General features: G+C 40.1%; 1 protein-coding gene across 1 annotated transcript in view; it reads left to right on the top strand.

The window, feature by feature from the left end:
* LOC127650867 (protein lifeguard 1-like) overlaps window positions 1-23,145 on the top strand; it is a 28,161-nt gene that overhangs the window by 1,346 nt on the left and 3,670 nt on the right. Inside the window, exons 2-7 of the mRNA XM_052136499.1 lie at window positions 12,122-12,441; window positions 14,087-14,205; window positions 15,731-15,931; window positions 17,136-17,264; window positions 17,403-17,546; window positions 20,704-20,817. Coding sequence (XP_051992459.1) covers window positions 12,144-12,441; window positions 14,087-14,205; window positions 15,731-15,931; window positions 17,136-17,264; window positions 17,403-17,546; window positions 20,704-20,817 — 1,005 coding nt within the window. The 5' untranslated portion in view covers window positions 12,122-12,143. The remainder of the gene's footprint in view (window positions 1-12,121; window positions 12,442-14,086; window positions 14,206-15,730; window positions 15,932-17,135; window positions 17,265-17,402; window positions 17,547-20,703; window positions 20,818-23,145) is intronic.

Here is a 23,145-nt window from a genome sequence, read left to right as displayed (position 1 = left end):
TGCCATACCAGTTCGAGCCAGAGTCCGATAATGAAATAAAAAAATGAAAATTTGGAAGAACAAGCTAATCAACCCGAACCACCTTCGCAAGCACGACTTGAGCAAGACGTTTCACAGTGATAAGTTTTAATTTTTATTTTTTTATTTTTTTTAAAGTACACGGTTGATTATTGTGAACCTAACAAAGCTTTAAGTAAAAAACTCAAAGTGCATCTAAGTTAGTCATCTTTTACTGGATTGGGTATAGCCAAACTTTTTTCGCCCGAGATATGAACAGAAAACAGATGCTTACACCCGGTTAGTGAGCAAGTTAGCTGTGGACTACCGATAGTGGTCGTAACATTACAGCTTGTAATAATTATATATAAAATTATATAAGACTCTTGAGATCGACCATTTTGTTACACAGTTGTAGATAAAAGCCGGCCCACAGCTGAATAGTAAACCCTTACCAAAACATTAGCATTATATAACAAGTTATTCGAGCACTACCATGGATTGCAGATGTAAAATGACCATTTGTAAAAATAAATCTATCTCCACACTTGATCACTATTCATGATAGTAAGAATGACAAACATTCTGCATAATTCTACACAATTATAGGTAAAAGTGGGCCCACAGCTGATTAGCAAATACACAAACTATGCATTTTAACTTCTGTAGTAGATAAATACACAAATAATCAAGCATACTTACAGGTTGTGATTCTGAAGTGCCAGATTGTCCCAACAAAGTGGGAACTGCACCATATTTCAGGAGTAACCGTCTTGAAAATCCGACATTGGTTGTGGTTGTACTGCTGAGGAATAGTGGTAAAAAATAAATTTTAACCACTGACTCTTCAAATCGTCTGCCTTTGGAAGTCCAAACAAAGAGGTTTTGCTTTTGCAGTGAAGAAAACAGCTTCTTCTCGACATGGTGACAACACTAACCCAACTCATCCTGGCCTTGGCTATAACTACGTTTGTTTGAGGGCAGGCCAAAGTAGCCCATAGGCGGGCATTATGCCAATGTGTTACATAGTGATGTAGATACTTTATGGAAGAAATGGCTGGACTACAAACAGCCCGTTTCTTGTAGTTCTTGAGCAGTGTTGTCTGTGCGAGAGAATAACTCCCCTTGCATGTAACTATGCAGACATTTTACATGCACAAAAAGCTATGTTACACACTTAAGAAAAGGTAATAAAAAGCATAATAGGGTCTCTTTAAGGGAGGTTTCTTCTAAGGCAGTGTTTCCCAACCGCTGTGCCGTGGCACACTTGTGTGCTGTGAAAGATTGTCAGGTGTGCTGTGGAAAATTATCAAATTCCACAAAATAAATAAGTGCATGAAAAAAATAAATAATAATTCAGGGATCCAGATTCCTCACCTTTCGGAGAAATGTGCCATTTTGAAACCATAATCGGTCACTATTTTGATTGTGAAGAGCAATGATTAATGTGCAAATGTGAGTGATATTTATACACGTTAAGGGCCTTTCATGTGCCTCGCGTCAGTGGTGCAGAATACATTGAAGTCATAAAGTGTTTTTCACACAAGTTTTTGCTTCACCAGTGATGTCTTTGAGAGTATTAAGCAATAAGAAATATTTAAAAACTGCCCAAATTTGTGAAGAGACATTGAATGTCTCATAATTTCTTTTAATTAAATATTAACCACAGTTATTTAACTCATTTAAATTCACCAAGAAAACGCTTCTAAACATAAACGAGTCCTATTATTATTTTCTGCTATCAAAGCAACTGCAAGCTTTTTCTCTCTCTTCCAAATACATGTTTTCAATGTTTATTGTGCACACCTCCCACTTTTTTACATGACAAACTCGTAAAATCGCCCGTGTGACGCTTTCTGCAACTCTTGTCATGCGGAGGGTAATGCGGTGCTTGATGCTGGTGTTGAACGAAGCGTTGACACCTCGACTCAACTCATGTGAAATGCGTTTACGACTAAATTATTGAAACTCAAATGTATTATTATTTGTCTATTACTGAGGTCTTTTCTGATAAAAGCCATGCTCAGCTATTTAAATTGGCTACTGTAGGAAAATTATACTGCAGATCTGCTTTGTGTTGATAATTCTTAAACTGAAGTCAGTAGATTTGCAGCTATGCAAGTTTTGATAAAGGAGAAGGTAAGGATGTTATTGAAACTCACTATTATTACACTATCATTGTTGTCTTTTTGGATGAAAAACAATGCTCAGAATGAAGGAAGACTATAAATCTGCTTTGTTCTTTTAATGCTTAAACACTATAAAGTCTCTTGGTAGATTTCGGTCATGAAAATGATTCACTGACTCACTCATAGCACGTAAGACGCTCATTTGTCTCCACCTACTGACATTTCCAGAAGTGGTCACTGAACTAATCAGGTAATAAATTTGACCAAATTAATGAAACAGAAGCAAGCCTCACCAAAATACTCTTTATTTTGCAGCTAATTCTGCACAATTTTAAACTTGAATACACTAAAATAGCTGGAATTGGTGTTTTTAGCTTATTCTTTAAAATAATATCCCCAGAAAAATCTTTTGTGGACCAGTGATTGTCTTACCTTTTTCGCCCTTCATGAGTTTGCATCCCTGTAATTTGATTGGCATTGCAAGAACAAACCTAAAAATTAGAAAAGAAGCACATTTTTTGTTTTTCCATTACCCATTTAGCGCTCTTGCCACCTGTGACCTCACACAGTGAAGCCTACCTATGTGACTTTTTTTTTTTGCATAGCCGAATTTCAAACATTACACGTAAACACGCTAATAAGATGGACAGAAAACATGGACAAGATCTTGAAAAGGAAAAATATTGATGATGGCTAGCCTATGTGGGATAGTGGTGTGCCGTGGCAGAAAAAAGGTGGGAAATACTGATCTTAGGTATTTTGCTAGACTAAAACAGTTTCTATCTCAAAAAAACCTAGATTGTGATCCATTCTTTTATTACATCACGGCTGGATTACTGCAATTCACTATATATGGGTCTGCCTCAATCTGCTATATCTCGTCTGCAGATTGTTCAAAATGCGGCAGATAGATTTTTAACTTGGATAAAAACAACTTGACAGTCGTCCAATGTAGAGATAGAGTGGTCAGGACAGACTGCTGAACTGCAGATCACACAAACATAGTCATGGGTTGTTATTTCAAGCCTGTAAGAACTGTTTTAGCATGTTTGATCAGGCATTTTTTCTTTAGAATGAATAATGACTTAATTAACCATGACAGTTTGAGTAACTTTCCCGTACCGCTGAAAATGTACAAAGTAATCTGGTAGTTAGAACTGGATCATTAGTTCAGTGGTAGATCATACTGATACATCACTCAGCGACCCGGATTCAAATCCTGGTTCATCAAATGCAATTGTATCTTTGCTGCAGGTTATGATGTACTTTCAATAGGTCTATTGAAAACTTTGTAAAACACAGACACAATGTATTATATAGTTTTAAACAAATCAAAATTTCAACTGAATCTGACAGCCAGCAGTCACAGTATTATCCAATGGCGTAGATTTGTTTTGAAAATTGAGGGGACCAAATGTGGGTTTTACAATTATTTGCACATTTCCTTATTATGCAATAGCAACATCATGCATAGCATATAACAATTGTCTAAACGTCTAAGCTGACGTATTTCTGGAGGAAATGTGGATGCTAAGGGAATCCCTTTAATATGAAAACTGATAAATACACACACACACACAAATGCTCCAATCTAGGGCACGAGTCGACACCGCTTATGTGCATCCCGACTACATGCTACGCTCTTTGGGCATTCACAAAGTGCATAGATGCGGTTTTCGCCCCTCTGAGACTGAGCGGCGTACGCATCTTTAACTACCACTACGATTGGATGTTAGTGCTGCAATCAGAGACTTTGTTATGCCAGCACAGACTTACTGCTTCAGCCATTCCACAGTGTCTGTCTTAGTTCAAACTGGGGAGAACAATTCCACTGAAACTTTCTGAAGCATTGGGATATATGGCAGCGGAATCCGTCATTTAGGTCTCTTACACATGAGACCTCTTCAGTGCTGGCTGAAGCGCCATGTGCCACGACGTGCTTGGTGCCAAGGGCGCATGTGCATCATTATACCCAGCTGCTGTATAGCTGCTTTAGCACCATGGACAGCTCCTGCGTTTTACCAGCGAGGTGTCGCGCTGGGGCAAGTTGCCAGGCAGCACGTAAAGCTATCGGCTGTATTTCTAGCCTTAAAGGCTTTTCAGTCAGAAATAGGAAACTGTCATGTCCTGGTTCGCTCAGACAACATGACAGTTGTGGCATATATAAACCACCAAGGCAGAATTCAGGTGACTTTAACCTCAAACTGTATTGAGGATTTTGGAAATACATGGCAAAGCAGAAATCGTTCTATTTGCCTCATTGGAGAATACCTACTGTCCCCTTTGGTACTTGAAGTCCCAAGTTGTCAGGCGGAAAGTGGTGACCAAGGATGCTTCCAACACAGGTTGGGAGGCAGTATGCGTTAGACGCCTGCCTTTCGTCACCTAGACAGGTGCGAAGAGGGCGTGCCACATCAACCGCTTAGAGCTATCGACTGTAATTCTAGCCTTAAAGGCTTTCAGTCAGAAATAGCCAGCTGTCGTGTCCTGGTTTGCACAGACAACATGACAGTTGTGGCATATATAACCTGCCAAGGTGGAATTTATTCATCGCCACTGTTGAGACTGAAGTGTCGCTTCCTCCTACGGAGTGAGCATCATCTCTTCCTGAGAGCGACATATGTCCCGGGCCGCCTGAATTACAGCTCAGGCCTACTGTCACGCTAAGGTGTGATACTGGGCGAATGGAGACTTCATCCTCAAACTGTACTGAGGATTTGGGAAATATTCTGCAAAGCAGAAATATATCTATTTGCCTCAGTGGAGAATGCCCACTGTCTCCTCTGTTATTTGAAGTCCCAACCCCCGCTGGGAACTGATGCAATGCCACACAAATGGGCGGTGAAAGCAAATATACGTTTCCCCGGTATGCCTTATTCACTCTATCATAGTCCAAGAGGACAAAGAAACGGTTCTATTAGTTGCACCGAAATGGCTCACTCAGCCATGGTTTCCAGAAATGATGGAGATGCTGTACAAATCACCATGGGAAATAACACTGAAGAGGGATCTCCTCTCTCAGGCGCAATCTGACATCCCCTGCCCCAGCTGTGGAACCTGCATGTGTGGCCCCTGAAAGGCGTGCACTACCCATGCCAGTACTGACACGTTCATTTTCAAGTCATGAACACCATTTTACAGGCCAGAGCATCGTCCACGAGACACCTCTATGCACTAAAATGGAAGATGTTCACTGATTGGTGTCTCGCACATAGCAAGGACCCAGTAAACAGCCCAATACATGAAATTATAATGTTTCTTCAAGAGCGATTATATGCAAGACTCACCCTGTCAAAGCTTAAAGTGTATGTGGCAACTATATCGGTGTGTCACGCACATGAAACTGTCGCCTCTACAGGCAAGCATGATTTAATCATAAAGATCCTTAAAGGAGCAAGACGATTAAACCCACCTCGGCTGGCTACAGTTCCGACTTGGGGCTTAACTTTAGTCCTAAAAGCTCTCACAGGTACCCCCTTCGAGCCTTTGGACTCACACTACTACTGGCTCTGGCCTCAGTAAAACGGACCTACATGCACTATCAGTCGACAATTCATGTCTGGATTTTGGCCCTGGTCTTTCAAGAGCCACTGTCAAACCCAGGAAAGTTCCTGACCACACCCTTCAAAGCGCAGGTGGTTCACCTTCGGGTCTTCTTCCCTCCTCCATTTAATTCGGATGAGGAACAATCATTGCATTTGTTATGCCCTGTGTGGGTGCTACAAGCTTACATTGAAAGTACTTGCCAGTTCAGTCTGATCAACTATTTATATGCTATGGAGGATGCACAAAAGGAATGTCCGTTTCTAAGCAAAGACTTTCTCACTGAATTGTCGATGCAATTACCCTGGCTTATGAGTCGCAGGGTCACACTCAACTCGAGGCATGGCCTCCTCATGGGCATGGACGAATGGTGTGTCCTTACAAGACATATGTTTTGCAGCTGGATGGTCCTCTCAAAACACATTCGTAAGGTTGTACAACCTAGATGTAACGTCTCTTTCTTCACAAGTCCTCATTCAGGCCTTTATAAATTACCATAAAGTCACAAGCACTTTCATTCTAACTAAACTCGACTGGGTTCGTGAAGGAGTTAATTAATTCTATATGACTGTAGTTCACATATTCGTTATGAGTGCTCTTCTCCTGGCCCTCATGAGGATCACTCACTGTGGCATGCTCATGTCGGTCGCAGTCCCACAAGACTGCGCCGCTATGTTTCCTCTCTGGGAAGTTATGTCATGTAGTGTGGCGTGATGGGATTCGGTTCCCCATATGCGTAACTACGCAATGTCAAGTGTACTGAGTCGTAAGAGAACGTCTCAGTTACGTACGTAACCTCGGTTCCCTGAGACGAAGGGAACAAGACATTGCAACGCTAGCTGCACTACAAGACTCTGAGTTTTTGAGGCATGAGCGTTGCGCTCCTTGTTCTATATCAGAAATTGTGTTTGTGCACCTGTTTTTATAGCGGACAGTTTCGCGCCAAAATAGGCGGGCTCAAACACCATTGGGATTGGACCATAGTAATTATAGCCAAACTGTGCCATTGCCCACAATTCCACCATGGTTTTTTCCAGTGCCTTCCCAATGCCAATGCCTGGCAGACATTAATTTACTCCAAGAAACTAAGACAAATTAGCTATTCTCAGAAGAATACGTTGTACAGCAGTACATGGAACATAAGTACAGCCACATGATGCATATCTTTAGATGGATCCAAAGATCCAATCTCAGGGACAACTGGAGCAGCCGTTTTTGTACCAAAATATCAGGTATCTATCAGAAAGAGAACATCAGACAACTTATCTGTATTTACTGTGGAATTAGATGCAATTCTCATTGCTCTTCAGTGGATGGAGGATATGAATGTTGAGGGAGGATTTACTCTAACGGTATCTAACGAAACCACAATAAATAATTTTGGGCCGCATTTGCGATCATTTTAGTCGCAGTTTGGAGCCCTGATAGCAACATCTCCAGTATCCACACAGAGTTTTCCTATTTAGGCTTATAAAATCTCATGAAAAACTCTTTTATATTATATATTTGTACATTATATCTAATATTTTTGCCATGTGTAAATACAGCATTTCACAGTTTTTAACCGTGATTTCTAAATTCTTATGATTAAATTAACCATGATGGCCCCTATGCTCATGCATGCAAGCACATTGTAGACCCAGCCAATGCAGAGAATTAACTATTCAATTTTACTTCAGACTCTGTATTATAAAAGCTACTGTTTGTAAATTCATATTATAAAGTTCATGCAAACAATTAGTGTAGCCTACCTATATATTTTTAATCATGGTTAATAGTAAAACCGTATAATCGCGTCATCCTAATTCAATGCATACTCTAAAATATTTATATACTCTACCTTAACTGCTGATCTGAAATGCCTGTCTGCTTTCCTCACCATGAAAAACAACTGATCATTTCAATGAATGCCTTAACATCTTCACTGACTCTACATATAACTCATGTGATATAGTTCATTTTTTCTAAATTCATACAAAAGTTTTGTGTGGGTTACAGACCTACAGACTAAAATTGCATGTTGCCAGCCACTGACTGTCTTATGAGTTTATTTGTCCTGCAGGGGGCGCTTGACACATGAAAACGGAATCCTGCATTCATCCACATTTAAATCTAAGAACGCTTTATATCCATTTGGAGACATTTTACATTGGATAATTATTTGAATAAAAACTGATAACTGCAAGGATGTGAATGAAATCTGCCTCAGCATTATCTATAAAAGCATTTAAAAAAATCCTCATCCAGTAATGTTAAACAACTGTGAGTTCATACATCCTGGACAGCGCTGAGAAAATTAACAGGTAACATGTGACTCAACCTGTTTTTCTATTATGATTTGCAAATAATTATTTTGTTAATCTTATAAAAGTATAATTATTATTGTTTAAAAAATGTAGGTAATGTAAGTGTATATACCTATTATTGACACATTTCAGCCTATGATGCTTTAGTGTTGCAAATTAAAGAGTTGCAATTTACTGCTCTTGACAATTCAAACCAATGTCCCACGTTAAAGTGGAAAACCATATGTTACCCTGTGAAACTTAAAATTGTGTCAAATTTATTGGAACAAACATTGATGAAACAAAGTGGGTTAATAATGATGCCATAATGTGCAAAACGCCTTTTCTTTACTAACGTCTTTACTAACATTGAACGAATCTGCTGAAAAGGCAGATATAATTATTCACATGTATGCGCACATCCCATTTAACGTGATCCCCAGTTGATCCATAACACTGGCCAAATGTTAAAGAATGCCATTCAGTTGATGGATGAATTTCAAATGTCTATTCAGAGGTGCAAAAACCATATATGCAAGGTTATATGGAGTGTGGTAACGATTGGGGTAAATTCTGTCCTGTGACACTATATTTTTTACGTTAATGCCAATTTTCTTCCTCCAAACCAGTTTTTCATGACATTTGAAGCATCTACATAGAGTTTATGCACTAGAATTAAACGGAAAACTATGATCACTACACATTTTATTTGAAAATCTTGGAAAGCTCTATATGTATATTAGCTATATATTTTTAAGAGGTGTGTATGAACCACATTGATGGCAATTTGACATCTCCAATGACTAGTTTCAGGTGTATGGGGTATTTTCAGAAACATTAGGAGATGAACAATGTTTGAAATGCCAGTTTGTAATGCATATCAATTTGTTTTTAATTTATGCACAGCATATTTAATAAATCAACTTTCATTTTATGGACTACATTGATAGATGCTCTAAATTACCCAGAGTCTTAAAAATGTTGCCAAACAAAATGAAGCAGGTTTAAAATGTGGAAACCATAAACAGAACACTTAAGAAGTTATCAATCCTTGGCAATTTTGTTGCTGTGTTGGGACTAATGATATTTCTCTGTTGTCTGACTATTTTTAATGTATTTGAATGGCAACTTTGTAAATTCTTGTCACTCCAACCTAAAGTCCAATTCAACATTCTCTGTGGCATGGTCAATTCAATTCAAACTCTAACTCGTGGATTTAAAGGGAGCCAATTCCTAAATTCTGAGTTGTGGCTGACTATGGTGTGACAAAAGTTTAGTTCAGTTGTTTGGTTGGGAGAATAAAGTTGCATTAATATTAGTGGGGTAGAAAGCCGCACTAATTTGTTTTGTTCTTTCACAAGGGATCTTACAAATCTGAACAAAACTGTCAAATTTCTGATGAGGTTATTTTTATCCGTCATTATTTGCTTTTGATTTGCATTGAAAAGTACCTGTTCTCACGATCACAGAGATATCTTTCTCTCCTTCCCGTGTCCGCATATTTGAAGCAAGAGAGAGAGAAATCTAATTTACAGTAGCTGCCAAAAGGCATATCTGAATTTAGATGATGAATTGCTGTGATGAGCTGACCTACAGATTTCTTCTCTGTCCAGGTGGTCTCGGTCTGAATGTTTTGGTGTGGATCTGAGTGCTATTGCCCTGTTCATTTATGCAGATTCGAACCAAACCATGGGAGAAAATGCAACCGGTTCCTTAGATGTATAAATGCTCCAAAAGAGCCAGTTGTGAAAACACCCTCAGGAAGTGATTCATGGAGTAAATTTACCTTGTGAAAGTGTGTGATTATGTATTGATCCCCTTGACCCTTGCTGTAGAATCCAGTTGTCCATATGCAGCTTTCAGTGAGTAAATAAATTATGTTCCATTAAAACAGTCTGTTGTGTGGCAGGGTCGTATCTAGTGGGGTGAAAGGTGGTAATGTTTCCAGGGGCCGAAAGGAACAGGAGGGCCCATAACAAATTCAAAACTGTATTATTTTAATAGGAGAGGGGCCCAGAGAAATAAATAGTCAGGGGGCCCAGAATTACCTGCTACGGTGTGCAGGGAAAAAGGCAGGAAAAATAACTGGCGACAGAATAACTATGGATTACAATCAGCATTTGTGATGATATGTAGTTGAGTGCGATGAACGCGTTCAGAACAGCTTGATGTCAGTTATTCAGTCAAAGAAGAAGATCATTGGTCACTTAACTGGAACACAATACCCCCGCCTTGGTGTCAGAAAGATTATTTTCAAGCAAGCCTGATGTGCTTTTTCAGTGTTGAAGCATTAACTCAGCAGGGCATCCCAATGGTCAAGTGATTAACAACTTCCCTCTGAGAGACGCTAATGAGAGCTTCGTCTTCCTCTGCCTGGCCGGCGATTATGTTAATGAAGCTTGTGAAAAATTTACTTGTGTGGTGGCTTAAATGTCAGTCTAGATAGGCTTATGGTTTTGTAACCCTATTAACTAATGCTCAGAGACATTTGCCTTGTGTAACTGTGGGGTGTTTAACTAGGCTCATTGAAGCAGTACTCCCATAATTCCCTCTTTGAACCACATCAGGCATAGCGTCTCTTACTTTATCTACCACATGCCTCCTAAGTGAATTTCTCTCCTCAGGTAACCCTGCTTTCATAAACCAAACTGTGTTAGGACAGGAAGTCTCTACCAAGAAGGCTGTTTGCTCTTTTACATCTGACACATCTTACACAAATCAAATTAAGATTTTTCCTCTGACACTGGCTAAAGTTTGACCATGCAGGAGTAAAATAAAATTCTGGCATGTGATTATAATCAAATTACCTTCAGATACAATTATTGGCATATTGCCATAGTCATAGCTCAAGATCAATACTTAGTTTTATTGCTGATGCCACATTTACAGGTTATTTTCTGATTTTGAATGTTTACTTGTAGACATTGACATCTCAGTTAGATCAATGGTGACTTGGTTTGGTTTAGCCTTTGTCCAACCTGGTCTCATAATGAAAGGTTTACTATAACTACATTTTTGTTGTTATAGTGTATAGTGTTGTTATTGTTTTGTTATAACCCGTCCCATATTACTTTTGTGTATGATGACTACCTATTCAAGCTTCATAAGCACACATTCAAAAAAAGTATAATTCAGAAGTCTAATAAAATTATACGAGACTCATGTTTGTTCAGAAAGCATACAATGAGGTTTGGTGAGAAACAATCCAAAATGTAATGTATTATTTAGTGAAACTGTTGACAGACTGTTGCTATCCTGAACACGTTCTTGAGACTGCATGAGAGCAGTATCTGTCGCAAGATGGGACTTTTAAATATCTATCTGAATATATAGAAAACACATCCTGTATATGACATTTTATAGGGCTTTAATTGTGAAATTCAACATCAGACTGCCCTGACATTGTGTGAGTGAAATTCTGATATGGCGTACTATCAGTTTCTCAATGGCAGTCTGTCATTTTGATGCTTAAAAGTCAGATGGTCTTTGTAAATGTATTCTTTATTATTAATTTATTATTAAGTTTTCAGGTGTTATTTAAAAAAATTTTTTTTTTATATTTATTTCATTCTGTTTTATGTAGTTATTTATTCATTTATTTATATTTACATTTATTCATTATTGACAGACTAACTGACTGAATGTGAAATTAACTTCACCAGAAGGTCGCTTTTATTGTACAATAGCTGCCTAGTCTGCCCGAGAGATTTCCAAAGATGGCTGACTTGCTTTGAAAAGGACTTTGACTTAATGTATATTATGAGGGGAAAACCATTCAAAAAGCTTTGAAACCTGCATATTTTGAATATATACAAAATATGCATACTATCAATATGCATATTTTGAGACATCGTATGTAGCTATTAAGGCTGCTCAAATGAAATCCTGATATGATCTTGCACGATTACAAAAGAGCAAAGGGGTGTGTTAAAAAAACAATCTGCATTCAGCACTTTAGTCAGGGATGCGTGATAATACGATAACCTCTAGCAGTTGTTCTGATCCATGCTACACCATTGCTTAATGGTAAAAATTTACCTGTAACGGTACTGAAAAATGCAGTTAAATTAGCATCACAACTTTATCTTACAGTATTTGCTGCATATATTAGGCCTTTTTATAATCTTTATGTACATTCTAAACTTTCTGTTTTTCTGTCAATATCAGGATTCCATTGAGGGAAGGAGACATGTCCCAGGACAAGCCTGAATACCCTATGATCGGGCAGAACAACCCACTTCACAACAGTGACAATGGGCCACCCAAAACTGATGCGTTTGGGATGTCCCCTCCTAACTACACCCAGGGCCCAGGGGCACCTCCATACACAGAGCCAGACCCCTATGGTCATCCTGGTTATGGCCAACCTGCTGCACCAGAGTTTGGCCCTGGACCGTACCCACAGATGCCATACCAACAGGAGCCATACCTTCAGGGGCCACACCCCAAGGGCCCCATCCAACCTGGCTTTGGTGTAGAACCTAATGGTAAGTACCATAAAAACATTATGAGATGATATTAGAGATTCTTGTGTTCCTGGGAGTAGAGCACAAGAGTCGGGTAATGGAAGTAAAAATCCCATTAATTGTTCTGTTGAGAAATAGATTTTTAAAGAGAAGCCACAAGTTTTAAATGTGATTTTTTAACTTTTTTAGTATTTTTTTAAATCATGTTTTTTTTGGTCTGGAACTACACAACCCATGAATTCTGAAGAGAGAACCACTAGTCAGAGAAGTTACAGTGGAAACTGGAAGTCGTGCCAAAAGAGCTCAGCAGTGACTGCCCACTCCTATGAAGCACTGCGAATGACGTAATTGAGACTGTACAGTCTATTATGACTCACTACACTGAAATCACTTAACAATAATATCACACACACCTGGGATATCATGATGGTGAGTAACTAATGAGAGAATTTTCATTTTTGGGTGAACTAACCTTATAATATTTGTACATATCTGAATATTTACCATAAACATAAAATATATTGTTTTTACACTTATAATACATCTCTACAAATAGATTTATAATGTCTCTTTGTTTTTAATTCAGTTCCACCTTTGTCTTTTTGACTGATTTACAAACGCTTTTTAGCTTTAAGTTTGTAATGTTTGCATTTATTTTAGCGCTGTCTAGTTTTATTCATGGCTTAGAACTATATTATCTTTTTTATTTTATTTCATTATATAGAGAAAATGTATGGGAAAAACACTTCTGGAACCAAGGCCACTGAAAAAGTGGGCGGTCATTGTTGCGCTATTTCCACAAACATTTTCTACAGAAATTATTAAAAATGTGTACACAGGTTAAGGTTTGATTTCTAATAACGGATAAGACTCACTTTTACCCTCTAAAGAGCAGAGTGGTGTCCCTGCTTACTGTAGGCCTCCTGAGAGTCAATAAGTGTGTTTAGTCAGTGCTCTAGTCAGATGGTTACACAAGGTAAAATAAAATACTCTTCTGAGCACAAAAGGTTACAAGATCGGCAAGTGCTGAAAATATATAATTTGTTCCTTACCTCATCCCCAGTCCCTGCTGTAACTATAAGGATGTCTTTCCTAGTCCCTATAATTAGGAGGTAATGCTGCCACTGTTGGTGTAGTGGATATGAAATGTGCTCTCCTTTATAAACCTATCCAGTCTTTTTAATGTAGCCTTTCCTTTAGTTTTCTATATGTGTGGCTGTTTTAATTATTGAATAAATATGCTGTATGCCTCAGTCTCTATATGTTAGTCACTGTTAAAGGGGTAGTTCAGTTAAAAAATTAATGTTGTTCCAAATCTTTGAATTTCTGTCTTCCTTTGGAACACAAAAGGAGATGTTGGGCAGATTGTTAGTCTCAGTCACCATTCACTTTCATTGGATGGAAAACAAATGCATTATGAAGTGAATGGTGACTGAAAATAATATACTGCCTAACATCTCCTTTTGAAGACAGAAAGTCATATGGGTTGCGAACAACATTAAGGGTGAGTAAATGGTTACAAAATTTTCTTTTTGGAGTAGCCATCCCTTTAACAGGAATGCTTTGGCATGTGAGTGTTCTATAGAAGTTGTATAGTCCATCATACATTTTAACGATCACATGTTTTTATCATTACTTGTGTTTATATATTTATTTATTTTTGTAGCTTCAACGGAAAGCCCTGGATACCATGGTGGAGATGACCCCCCCTCTTACTATGGCAATGATGAGTTTGCTAAATCTAACTTGGAAGTTAAGAGTATCCGACAGGCCTTTATTAGAAAGGTATGAGCGACAGAATCAGATTGGACATTCATTTATTTTAATATAAATTATTTAGTAGAAAGAGTCTAAGAAAGCAGGAAACATTAGCTAGAATACAGAGTGTAGTGGTGCCTACCTACCAGAGTCTTCATGTACTGTAAAGTGGTGGTGGTGTAGTGGTCTAAAGCACATAACTGGTAATCTGGTAATCAGAAGGATGCTGGTTCGAGCCCCACAGCCACCACCATTGTGTCCTTGAGCAAGGCACTTAACTCCAGGTTGCTCTGGGGGGATTGTCCTTGTAATAAGGGCTCTGTAAGTTGCTTTCGATAAAAGCGTCTGCCAAATTCGTAAATGTAAAGCTGATTTATACTTCTGTGTCAAACGTATGGTGTAGGCTCCATGTAGTGGCCAATGCGTTGGTTTCCATTTATTGTTCTGCGTCGTTCTGTGAGTACACAGCCAAAATACTAACTGGTGTTTCATTAATAAACAAAAGCAATGCAAGCAATGTAATTTCTAGATTCAAAAATATGTATTCAATTATTGTAGCATCAAAAATTAGTTGTGATGTGAACATCTTGTAATGTAGGTACATATTTATTATACAAGTTGCCTGCAATCAAAAAATAAATGGGGAAATTACTGTACGCTTGCTCTTGAGTTGCTTAAATAATAATACATACACATTTTTGCATACTTTTGACATTCCGAGCTGAAAAAGTAATTGTCAAATTGTTTAATAATTATTTGCCTGAATCTGAATAACTCAAAATGAGTGTTGTTTTAAAAACTTTACAATGCATATAGGATCCCCAATCAGAGCTCAATTTTTACAGCAGATGCCAATGCTATTATTCTAGCCCTGGATCACATCAAGTCCACACAACAGAGAAATCATAATGCACTTGCATCACTCAAAAATGACCACCCAGCCCTTGCAAATATTCTAATTAAACTGTTTGTGTAACTCTGGAGGCACAGAATTGTAATATTTACTTTTGCTGGGTACCTGGCCATTGTGGAATTCTCAGAAATGAACAAGTAGGCTCTGCTGCTAAAGAAGCACTTTCTACAGATCTTAGAACATGCTCCATACCCTCAGATCTGAAACCTACCATAATGTCTTACATCAGCAACAAATAGCAAACAGAATGGGATCAATCCATTACAAATTGCATGAAATCAACCCTGTAGAGGGCAAAAGGCGTATCTTTAATTTCAGGTTTTTTTTGGGATCAGATCAGCAATTACTGGGATCAGATCATTTACGCCCATTGCAGAATAGGACATTCATATAAATTGGCCTTAAGTGTTCAACATTTTAAAGATATTTCAGGACAAATATTCTATTAATTTCTAAATACTTTTTTAAGTTGAAAAAAATTACTTGATGCACCTTTAACATACATTTATTTGGCTGTACCATATTTACATAACATAAAACTGCACTAAAAACACATTGTATTATAGCACTGTAACATTCATGCCAGAATTATGTATATGAAGTATATGCAGCAGTAGTGTTCTGTCACTCTGTTTTCAGGTGTTTCTGGTCCTGACCGTTCAGCTGATGGTCACCTGCTCTTTTGTTGCCATTTTCACCTTTTCAATCAACGCCAAAGTGTTTGTATTGAGCAATCAGTGGATGTACTATGTGTCCTATGCCATCTTCTTTGTGTCTCTTATCGTTCTAAGCTTCTGCGATGAGTTCCGCCGCAAATACCCATGGAACCTGGTGGCGCTGGTACAACCAACAATATTTAGCACAAAATATGCACAATAATTTTTAAAGGTGCACTCAGTGATTCCTGAGAAACGCTGTTGATATTCGAACTCAACTGCCAAAACAAATACACCCCTATCTTTAGTGCTGCTTTGGAAGCTCTGCCCCCCAAATTCATGCACGTGAGACGGTTTTATGCACACCAGCTCCAGACACTAAAAAAAAAGTGAAAATTAGAAGGTTCGCATCAGCCAGATTTTCCATCGCTCTTCTCCTTACACTCTGCATGCACCCCCATCCTGTGCACATGCTAGAACCACCCCCTGTTGATGATTGGCTGGAGTAGTGTTGTGTGGACCGGTCTGTTCCACTTTGTTTTTGTCCCATTTACAGAGCCAGGACTGTGTACAAATACTAGATATTTTTTCAGCCCACCCACAGAACGTACAACTAGAAGACCATAAAGAGATATTTGCAGAATGTGGCAAAAAGTGTATTGGATTAGAATTACTAAGTGCACCTTTAATGGATTGTTTATGTATTCCAACTTCTTAGAGCAAAATATAACCAAATTATTTACTTGTGAAAGAAATATTGCGGGATCAATACTAGTTTAACTTAATCGACAGCATTTCACTCCTTTTCTATAAAAAATTTAAAAAATTGGGGACAGTGAGGCACTTATAATGGAAGTGAATTGGGCCAATTTTTGAACGTTAAAATACTCACATTTTCAAAAGTATAGACACAAGACATAAACAATATGTGTGTAAACATGGTTTAAGTGTGATTAAAATCGCTTACTAACCTTTTCTTAGTAAAGTTATAGCCAATTTTACATGATGATGTAATGTCAACGAACCCTACAGCTACTGTGAAAATGACAATTTAAACAACTTTACAGCTCAAATAATACATGAGCTTTAACAGAAGAATTAATGTAAGTGCTTTTAAACCCTCCAAATATTGGCCACATTCACCTTCATTGTAAGTGCCTCACCTTGATTTTACTTTTTTTTTTTTCAGAAAAGGAGAGATTAATCAAAATAATTTTTGTGGTAATCAACATTATGCCACAAATTCTGTCGATTGAGCTTAACTTGTACTGAACCGAGAATATTCCTTTTAAGTGTTTTAGTATGTAGTTAAATCAAAGACATTGTTTGACTCTACATATAATGTAATGCTTATTGATTGACTCATCTCTTATTTTTATTTTTATCAGTCCATCCTGACACTGAGTCTGTCCTACATGGTTGGCATGATTGCCAGCGTTTATGAAACAGATGTGGTCATTATGGCAGTGGGCATCACTGCGGTGGTCTGCTTCACAGTTGTGCTCTTCTCACTGCAGGTTTGTTTGCTCTCTACCCCTTCGCTCGAGTGGTTCCTAATCAGAAAAATTCCTTTTAACTGACAACATTTCAGAGCTTCGTAAGTGGGCAGGCATGTTATTAATTCTTTCCTTTATTCTGTCCTCCTCAAAAAATAGAGTAAGTTTGACTTCACTTCCTGCTGGGGTATGCTTTTTGTGTGTCTGATCGTCCTGCTTCTCGCCTCTGTCCTCTGCACCGTCTTTCATAACAAAATTCTGCACGTTGTCTATGCCTCGCTTGGGGCCCTGCTCTTCACCTGTGTAAGTACTGGCAAACTGAACTCCCATATGGCCAAAGTATGTCGATACCCCTTGCTAATTAAAGGGATTGGCAACTCCCCTCCCCCAATCTGCCCTTTTGTTTAACAAACAGATAGTCTGGGGCCTGGGTAGCTCAGTAAGTAAAGACACTGACTACCACCCCTGGAGTCATTCAAATCCAGGGTGTGCTGAGTGACTCCAGCCAGGTCTCCTAAGAAACCAAATAGGCCCGGTTTCTAGGAAGGGTAGAGTCACATGGGGTAACCTCCTCGTGGTCACGATTAATGGATCTTGCTCTCAATGGGGCATGTGGTAAGTTGTGCGTGGATCGCGGAGGGTAGCATGAGCCTCCACATGCGGAGTCTCCACGGTGTCATGCACAACAAGCCACGTAAAAAGATGTGCAGATTGACGTCTCAGAAGCGGAGGCAGCTGAGACTTGTCCTCCGCCAACCGGATTGAGGTAACCGTGCCACCACGAGGACCTACTAAGTAGTGGGAATTGGGCATTCCAAATTGGGAGAAAAGGGGATGAAAAAAAATTAAATAATAAAAAACAGATAGTCCCGCCCCCAACTCACTCCATTAGTCAGGCTGATGTTGCGTAATCAAGCTGTACATGCCACTCCAACAAACAGGCAATGTTACTGTTACGAATGCAGACACCGAAGACAGATGAGGAGAGCGGATCTAAGTGCAAGCTTTACTTTATTGAAACACAAAAACACAAAGGAAAACCCTGAATGGGGAAATAAACATAACACAGAAAATACAGGCAGGGAACACACACCGGGCTAACAACATTCAACGAACGACAGGGAGTGAACAAAAAGCAGGGCTTAACTACACAGTGAGTGATGACAGAATGAGACACAGGTGAAAACAATGAACAAAATGTCAGTGATGATGGCAGGTGGATTCTGGGAAGTGTAGTTCTAAACAATGACAAGTGAGACAGTGGAGCTAAACAAGGGACAAAACTATGGAATGCAAAGGTGACAAAAATGGCAGACAGAGGGCAACAGTGAAACAAGACAAGGAATTCCTAACAGTTACATTTTCTTATGTGAAGCAACCTGCAAATGTTTTTTTTCCCCTTGTGTATTCTTATGTATTTGTTATGAGGTACATATATAGCATTTAACCATCTGTCCTGCGCACACTTGGTCATCAAGCCTGTCTGTTTTTGAAGTCTTCATTTTTTCCAGCCTAACAGACAGTATATAAAAAATAACAAGTCTTTTGGGGCCGTGAGGTCAGTTGAAGGTTTATTCCAATGTCAGAATTTGGAACTTAAATTGTTGGAAGGTAAAGCCTTACACCATGTCTTAACCAGACACAATGCAATGCTGCTATGATATAAAAGGTATATATTCCATATTAATCAAAGTTTTTGTACTAACCAGCCGTGACAAACAACGAGTGACAGAGTTTTCTATTTTTGGAGTGGTTTCTATTTCTGTAAGGTCTCGCCAGGCAGAGCAGTCAACAAATGGGTCTAAAATTATTCTTATTACAGTGTATTAAAGCTGGCATCTTACTAGCTTGTTCATAACAACTTGATTTTGGCTGAGGGTTTCACACACCTACCGAATGTTTTGCTTGAAGTCTCATTCTCTTCAGTCGGAGCTCTGACACACACACACACACGCTCGCAACACCTGCATGCCACCTTTAGAATTGAGTGACAGTCAAATGCAACATGAGGAAGGCGCAATTTAAAGATATATTTTATCTAGCCAAGTTTATATGTGATGTGTAAATGTCGCAGATTCTGTCTTAATTAAACTGATTAGGATTTTAGAAAAGTTCTGAAAAAAATCTGTCTTTATCTTCATGCAATACCGTCAATGAGAAGATTTCAACGGTATAATAACCATCCATTTTAAAACCGAGGTGTATTGTGAAACCTTGAAACAGTTATATCCCTACTGCCTACATGGCAGGAAAATTGCAATGTTTATTTTTTTAATAAGATAGATGGTGAGGCAGTTTGACTCGCCAGTCCAGGGGTGTCCACACTTTTTTGCGTGATGATCTAATTTTAAATGACCAACTCAATAAGATCTACCAACTAAAAAAACACAGTTTTGTTTAAAAAAAAAAAAATGCTTGTTGGGACTACTGCATTTATGCCTACATGGAATTCATCTTCTAATTAATAAAAAAAAAAAAATATATAATAATGTTCAATGTTGATATCATTCAGTTTTAATACTAAACCCAAAACACCTACAGCACAATATAAACAATAGCCAGGGCATTTACCTTATTCTGATGATTTGCATTACACAGTTTTGTATTATCAGGGCATTAGCTGCTGGTAGCTAGCCTCAAAAACAGCTAGCTTCGCAATTTTGCGCACTCTGTTCTCAGAAGCCCATGGAAGGCGCAAACCTAGTTGTCATGGCAACTGAATAAACAAAAATCTCGCCTGGTCAAAATGTACTCCTCAAGTGCAAGTCAGATAGAAACTAAAATATGGAAAAACATTCTATTTATTTGTATTAAAATTTAACGAAATACATTTAAATTTTGTGCGATCTACCAGCATTACCTTTGCGATCGAATAGTAGATTGCGATCGACGTATTGGGCAACCCTGCTTTAGTCAGTCCCCACTTTACATTAGCTGCACAATGCACATCACGTGTGTCCCGCACATCTGATTGGCCAGGTGTTTCGACCGCACCATTTACACAATAACTGATGTGGATCAGAATCAGATGACAAGTTGAAATGTGTTTTAATGTTAACAATTAATGTATTTATCATGTAAATACATATACACTCTATTTTTGGTGATATAAATCAGTAAGTAAATTGTTGTACTTGATCCCATTAAGGGTCAACCACAGACCTTTACATGGGCCCCCCTGGGCCTTTGGCCCTGGGTCATCTGTACCCTTTGACCCCCCTGACGGTGGGCCTGGGTTAGGTTAACAGTGTAACTACAAATGTACTGTAATTTAATGTAGATACTTATAATGTAAGTACAATGCAACAACAGGTATGTACATTGTACATAATAAGTATGTTTTATCAAATGCTTAAGTATATTGTAGTTAAAGACACCTATTATAAAGTGGGACTAATTGCTTAATTACCTCAATGCACAACAAGAATGTGACACTCAGCGCTTGTTTTTTCTTTTATAGTTCCTTGGAGTGGATACCCAGCTTCTCCTAGGCAACAAGAAGTTGGCAATTAGCCCAGAGGATTATGTCTTTGCAGCCTTAAACCTCTATACTGTGATCCAAGATGGCGGCGCGGTAGCACGCAGCGGCCACTCCGGATCCACAACGGTGCTATTTTTGTTAAAAAAGCCCGACTTTTGCAACACATGGACATCGGAGCAACCAGTGTTCGTGTCTACCATCGCCAGACACTACTCAAATATAAGAATCATGCAAAACCAAGCTGCATGATGACCTGCAGGAGGCGCTACGGCGTGACTCGGCTTGCTGCGGAGACCAGGCCTCCAGCCCTCGGCGTCGCCTGATGCCGTGGCGGGGAGAGGACGTCGTAAGCGGTGTGCGAAAGCGAAGCGCTGAAAGAGGGCGGGGTCCATGCTAGGCTAAAACAAACCCTAGCCGGCCGGCTCTCCCGTCTATCCTGCTCTCAAATGTTTGCTCCTGGACAATAAACTGGACTATATCCGACTCCAGCAGGCTACGTGGCGTGAGTTTAGAGACTGCTGCGTCTTTGTTTTCACGGAGACGTGGCTCAGCGACAGAGTTCGGATGCCGCCATTCAGCTAGACGGGCTCGCCTCGTTTCGTGCCGACAGAAATACAGCTCTCTGCGGTAAGACTTCGCGGTGGTGGCTTGTGTGTTTACATCAACACGGAATGGTGCAAGAACTCTATGTTAGTCTCTAGTTACTGTTCATCGCTGTTGGAGCTTGTGACTGTTAGATGCAGACCTTTTTATCTACCACGGGAATTCACCACTGTTTGCATAACCGGGTTTACATTCCCCCAGCGCTAACGCTAAGGAAGCGCTCTGTGAACTGTATGGGGCTATGAGCGAACTGCAGAGCGCTCACCCCGACGGACTGTTTATTGTCGCCGGAGATTTCAACCATGCAAATCTCAAGACAGTGCTCCCTAAATTCCATCAGTATGTGGACTTTGCAACGAGAGGGCGAGCAGCTTGATCTTGTTTACACAAACATCCCAGGCGTGACGGGCGGAGCCCCGCCCCACCTCGCTACTCAGACCACATCTCTGTTATGTTAATTCCAGCATACAGACCGCTCGTCAGGCGCACAAAACCGCTTCAGAAGCAGGTGAAAACCTGGCCAGCAGGAGCCATCTCTGCTCTTCAGGACTGTTTTGAGTGTACTGACTGGCACATGTTCAGGGAGGCTGCAACATATGGCGATTCTACCAACTTGGAGGAATACACAGCATCAGTGACCAGCTACATCAGCAAGTGCATTGATGATGTCACTTTCTCAAGACCATCACCACACGCTCCAACCAGAAGCCGTGGATGACTGCGGAGGTGCGCACGCTGCTGAGGTCCGAGACTCGCCTTCAGAGCAGGCGATAAGGCAGCCCTAAGAACAGCTAGGGCCAAACTGTCACGGGCAATCAGAGAGCAAAGCGCGCTGCGCCCAGAGAATCCACAGTCACTTCCAGGACAGCGGTGACCGCGGCGCATGTGGCAGGGCATCCAGGCCATCACCAACTACAGGACAACATCAGTTGCCTGTGACAAAGATGCCTCCCTTCCAGATGCGCTGAGCGACTTCTACGCTCGGTTTGAAGTGCAGAACGGCGTGATGGCGAGGAAGTCCACCCCTCCTCCCAGCGACCAGGTGCTCTGTCTTACCACGGCAGATGTGAGGAAAACTCTACGTAGAGTCAACCCACGGAAGGCTGCTGGACCAGACAACATTCCTGGCAGAGTGCTCAGAGGATGTGCAGACCAGCTAGCAGATGTTCTTACCGACATCTTCAACATCTCTCTGAGCAGCGCCGTTGTTCCAACGTGCTTCAAGGCCACCACCATCATCCCCATGCCAAAGAAGTCTTCAGTGTCCTGCCTCAGCGACTACCATCCCGTCGCACTTACACCCATCATCATGAAGTGCTTCGAGAGGCTCGTCATGAGGCAGATTAAGACCCAGCTGCCCCCTCACTAGACCCACTGCAGTTTGCGTATCGTTCAAACCGTTCAGCGGACGATGCCATCACCACAACCCTCCATCTGGCCCTCACCCACCTAGACAATAAGGACTCATACGTTCGAATGCTGTTCATAGATTTCAGCTCAGCATTCAACACAATCATTCCCCAGCACCTGATTGGAAAGCTGAACCTGCTGGGCCTGGACACCTCCCTCTGCAACTGGATCCTGGACTTCCTGACTGGGAGACCTCAGTCAGTCGGATCGGGAACAGCATCTCCACCACCACCACACTGAGCACTGGGGCCCCCAGGGCTGTGTGCTCAGTCCACTGCTGTTCACTCTGCTGACTCACGACTGTGCAGCAATGCACAGCTCGAATCACATCATCAAGTTCGCCGATGACCACGACCGTGGTGGGTCTCATCAGCAAGAACAATGAGTCAGCATACAGAGAGGAGGTGC

This window comes from Xyrauchen texanus, chromosome 10, assembly GCF_025860055.1.
Source record: "Xyrauchen texanus isolate HMW12.3.18 chromosome 10, RBS_HiC_50CHRs, whole genome shotgun sequence".
NCBI lineage: Eukaryota > Metazoa > Chordata > Actinopteri > Cypriniformes > Catostomidae > Xyrauchen > Xyrauchen texanus.
The sequence above is the reverse complement of the archived record's forward strand: the minus strand, read 5'-3'. Positions and strand labels throughout refer to the sequence as shown.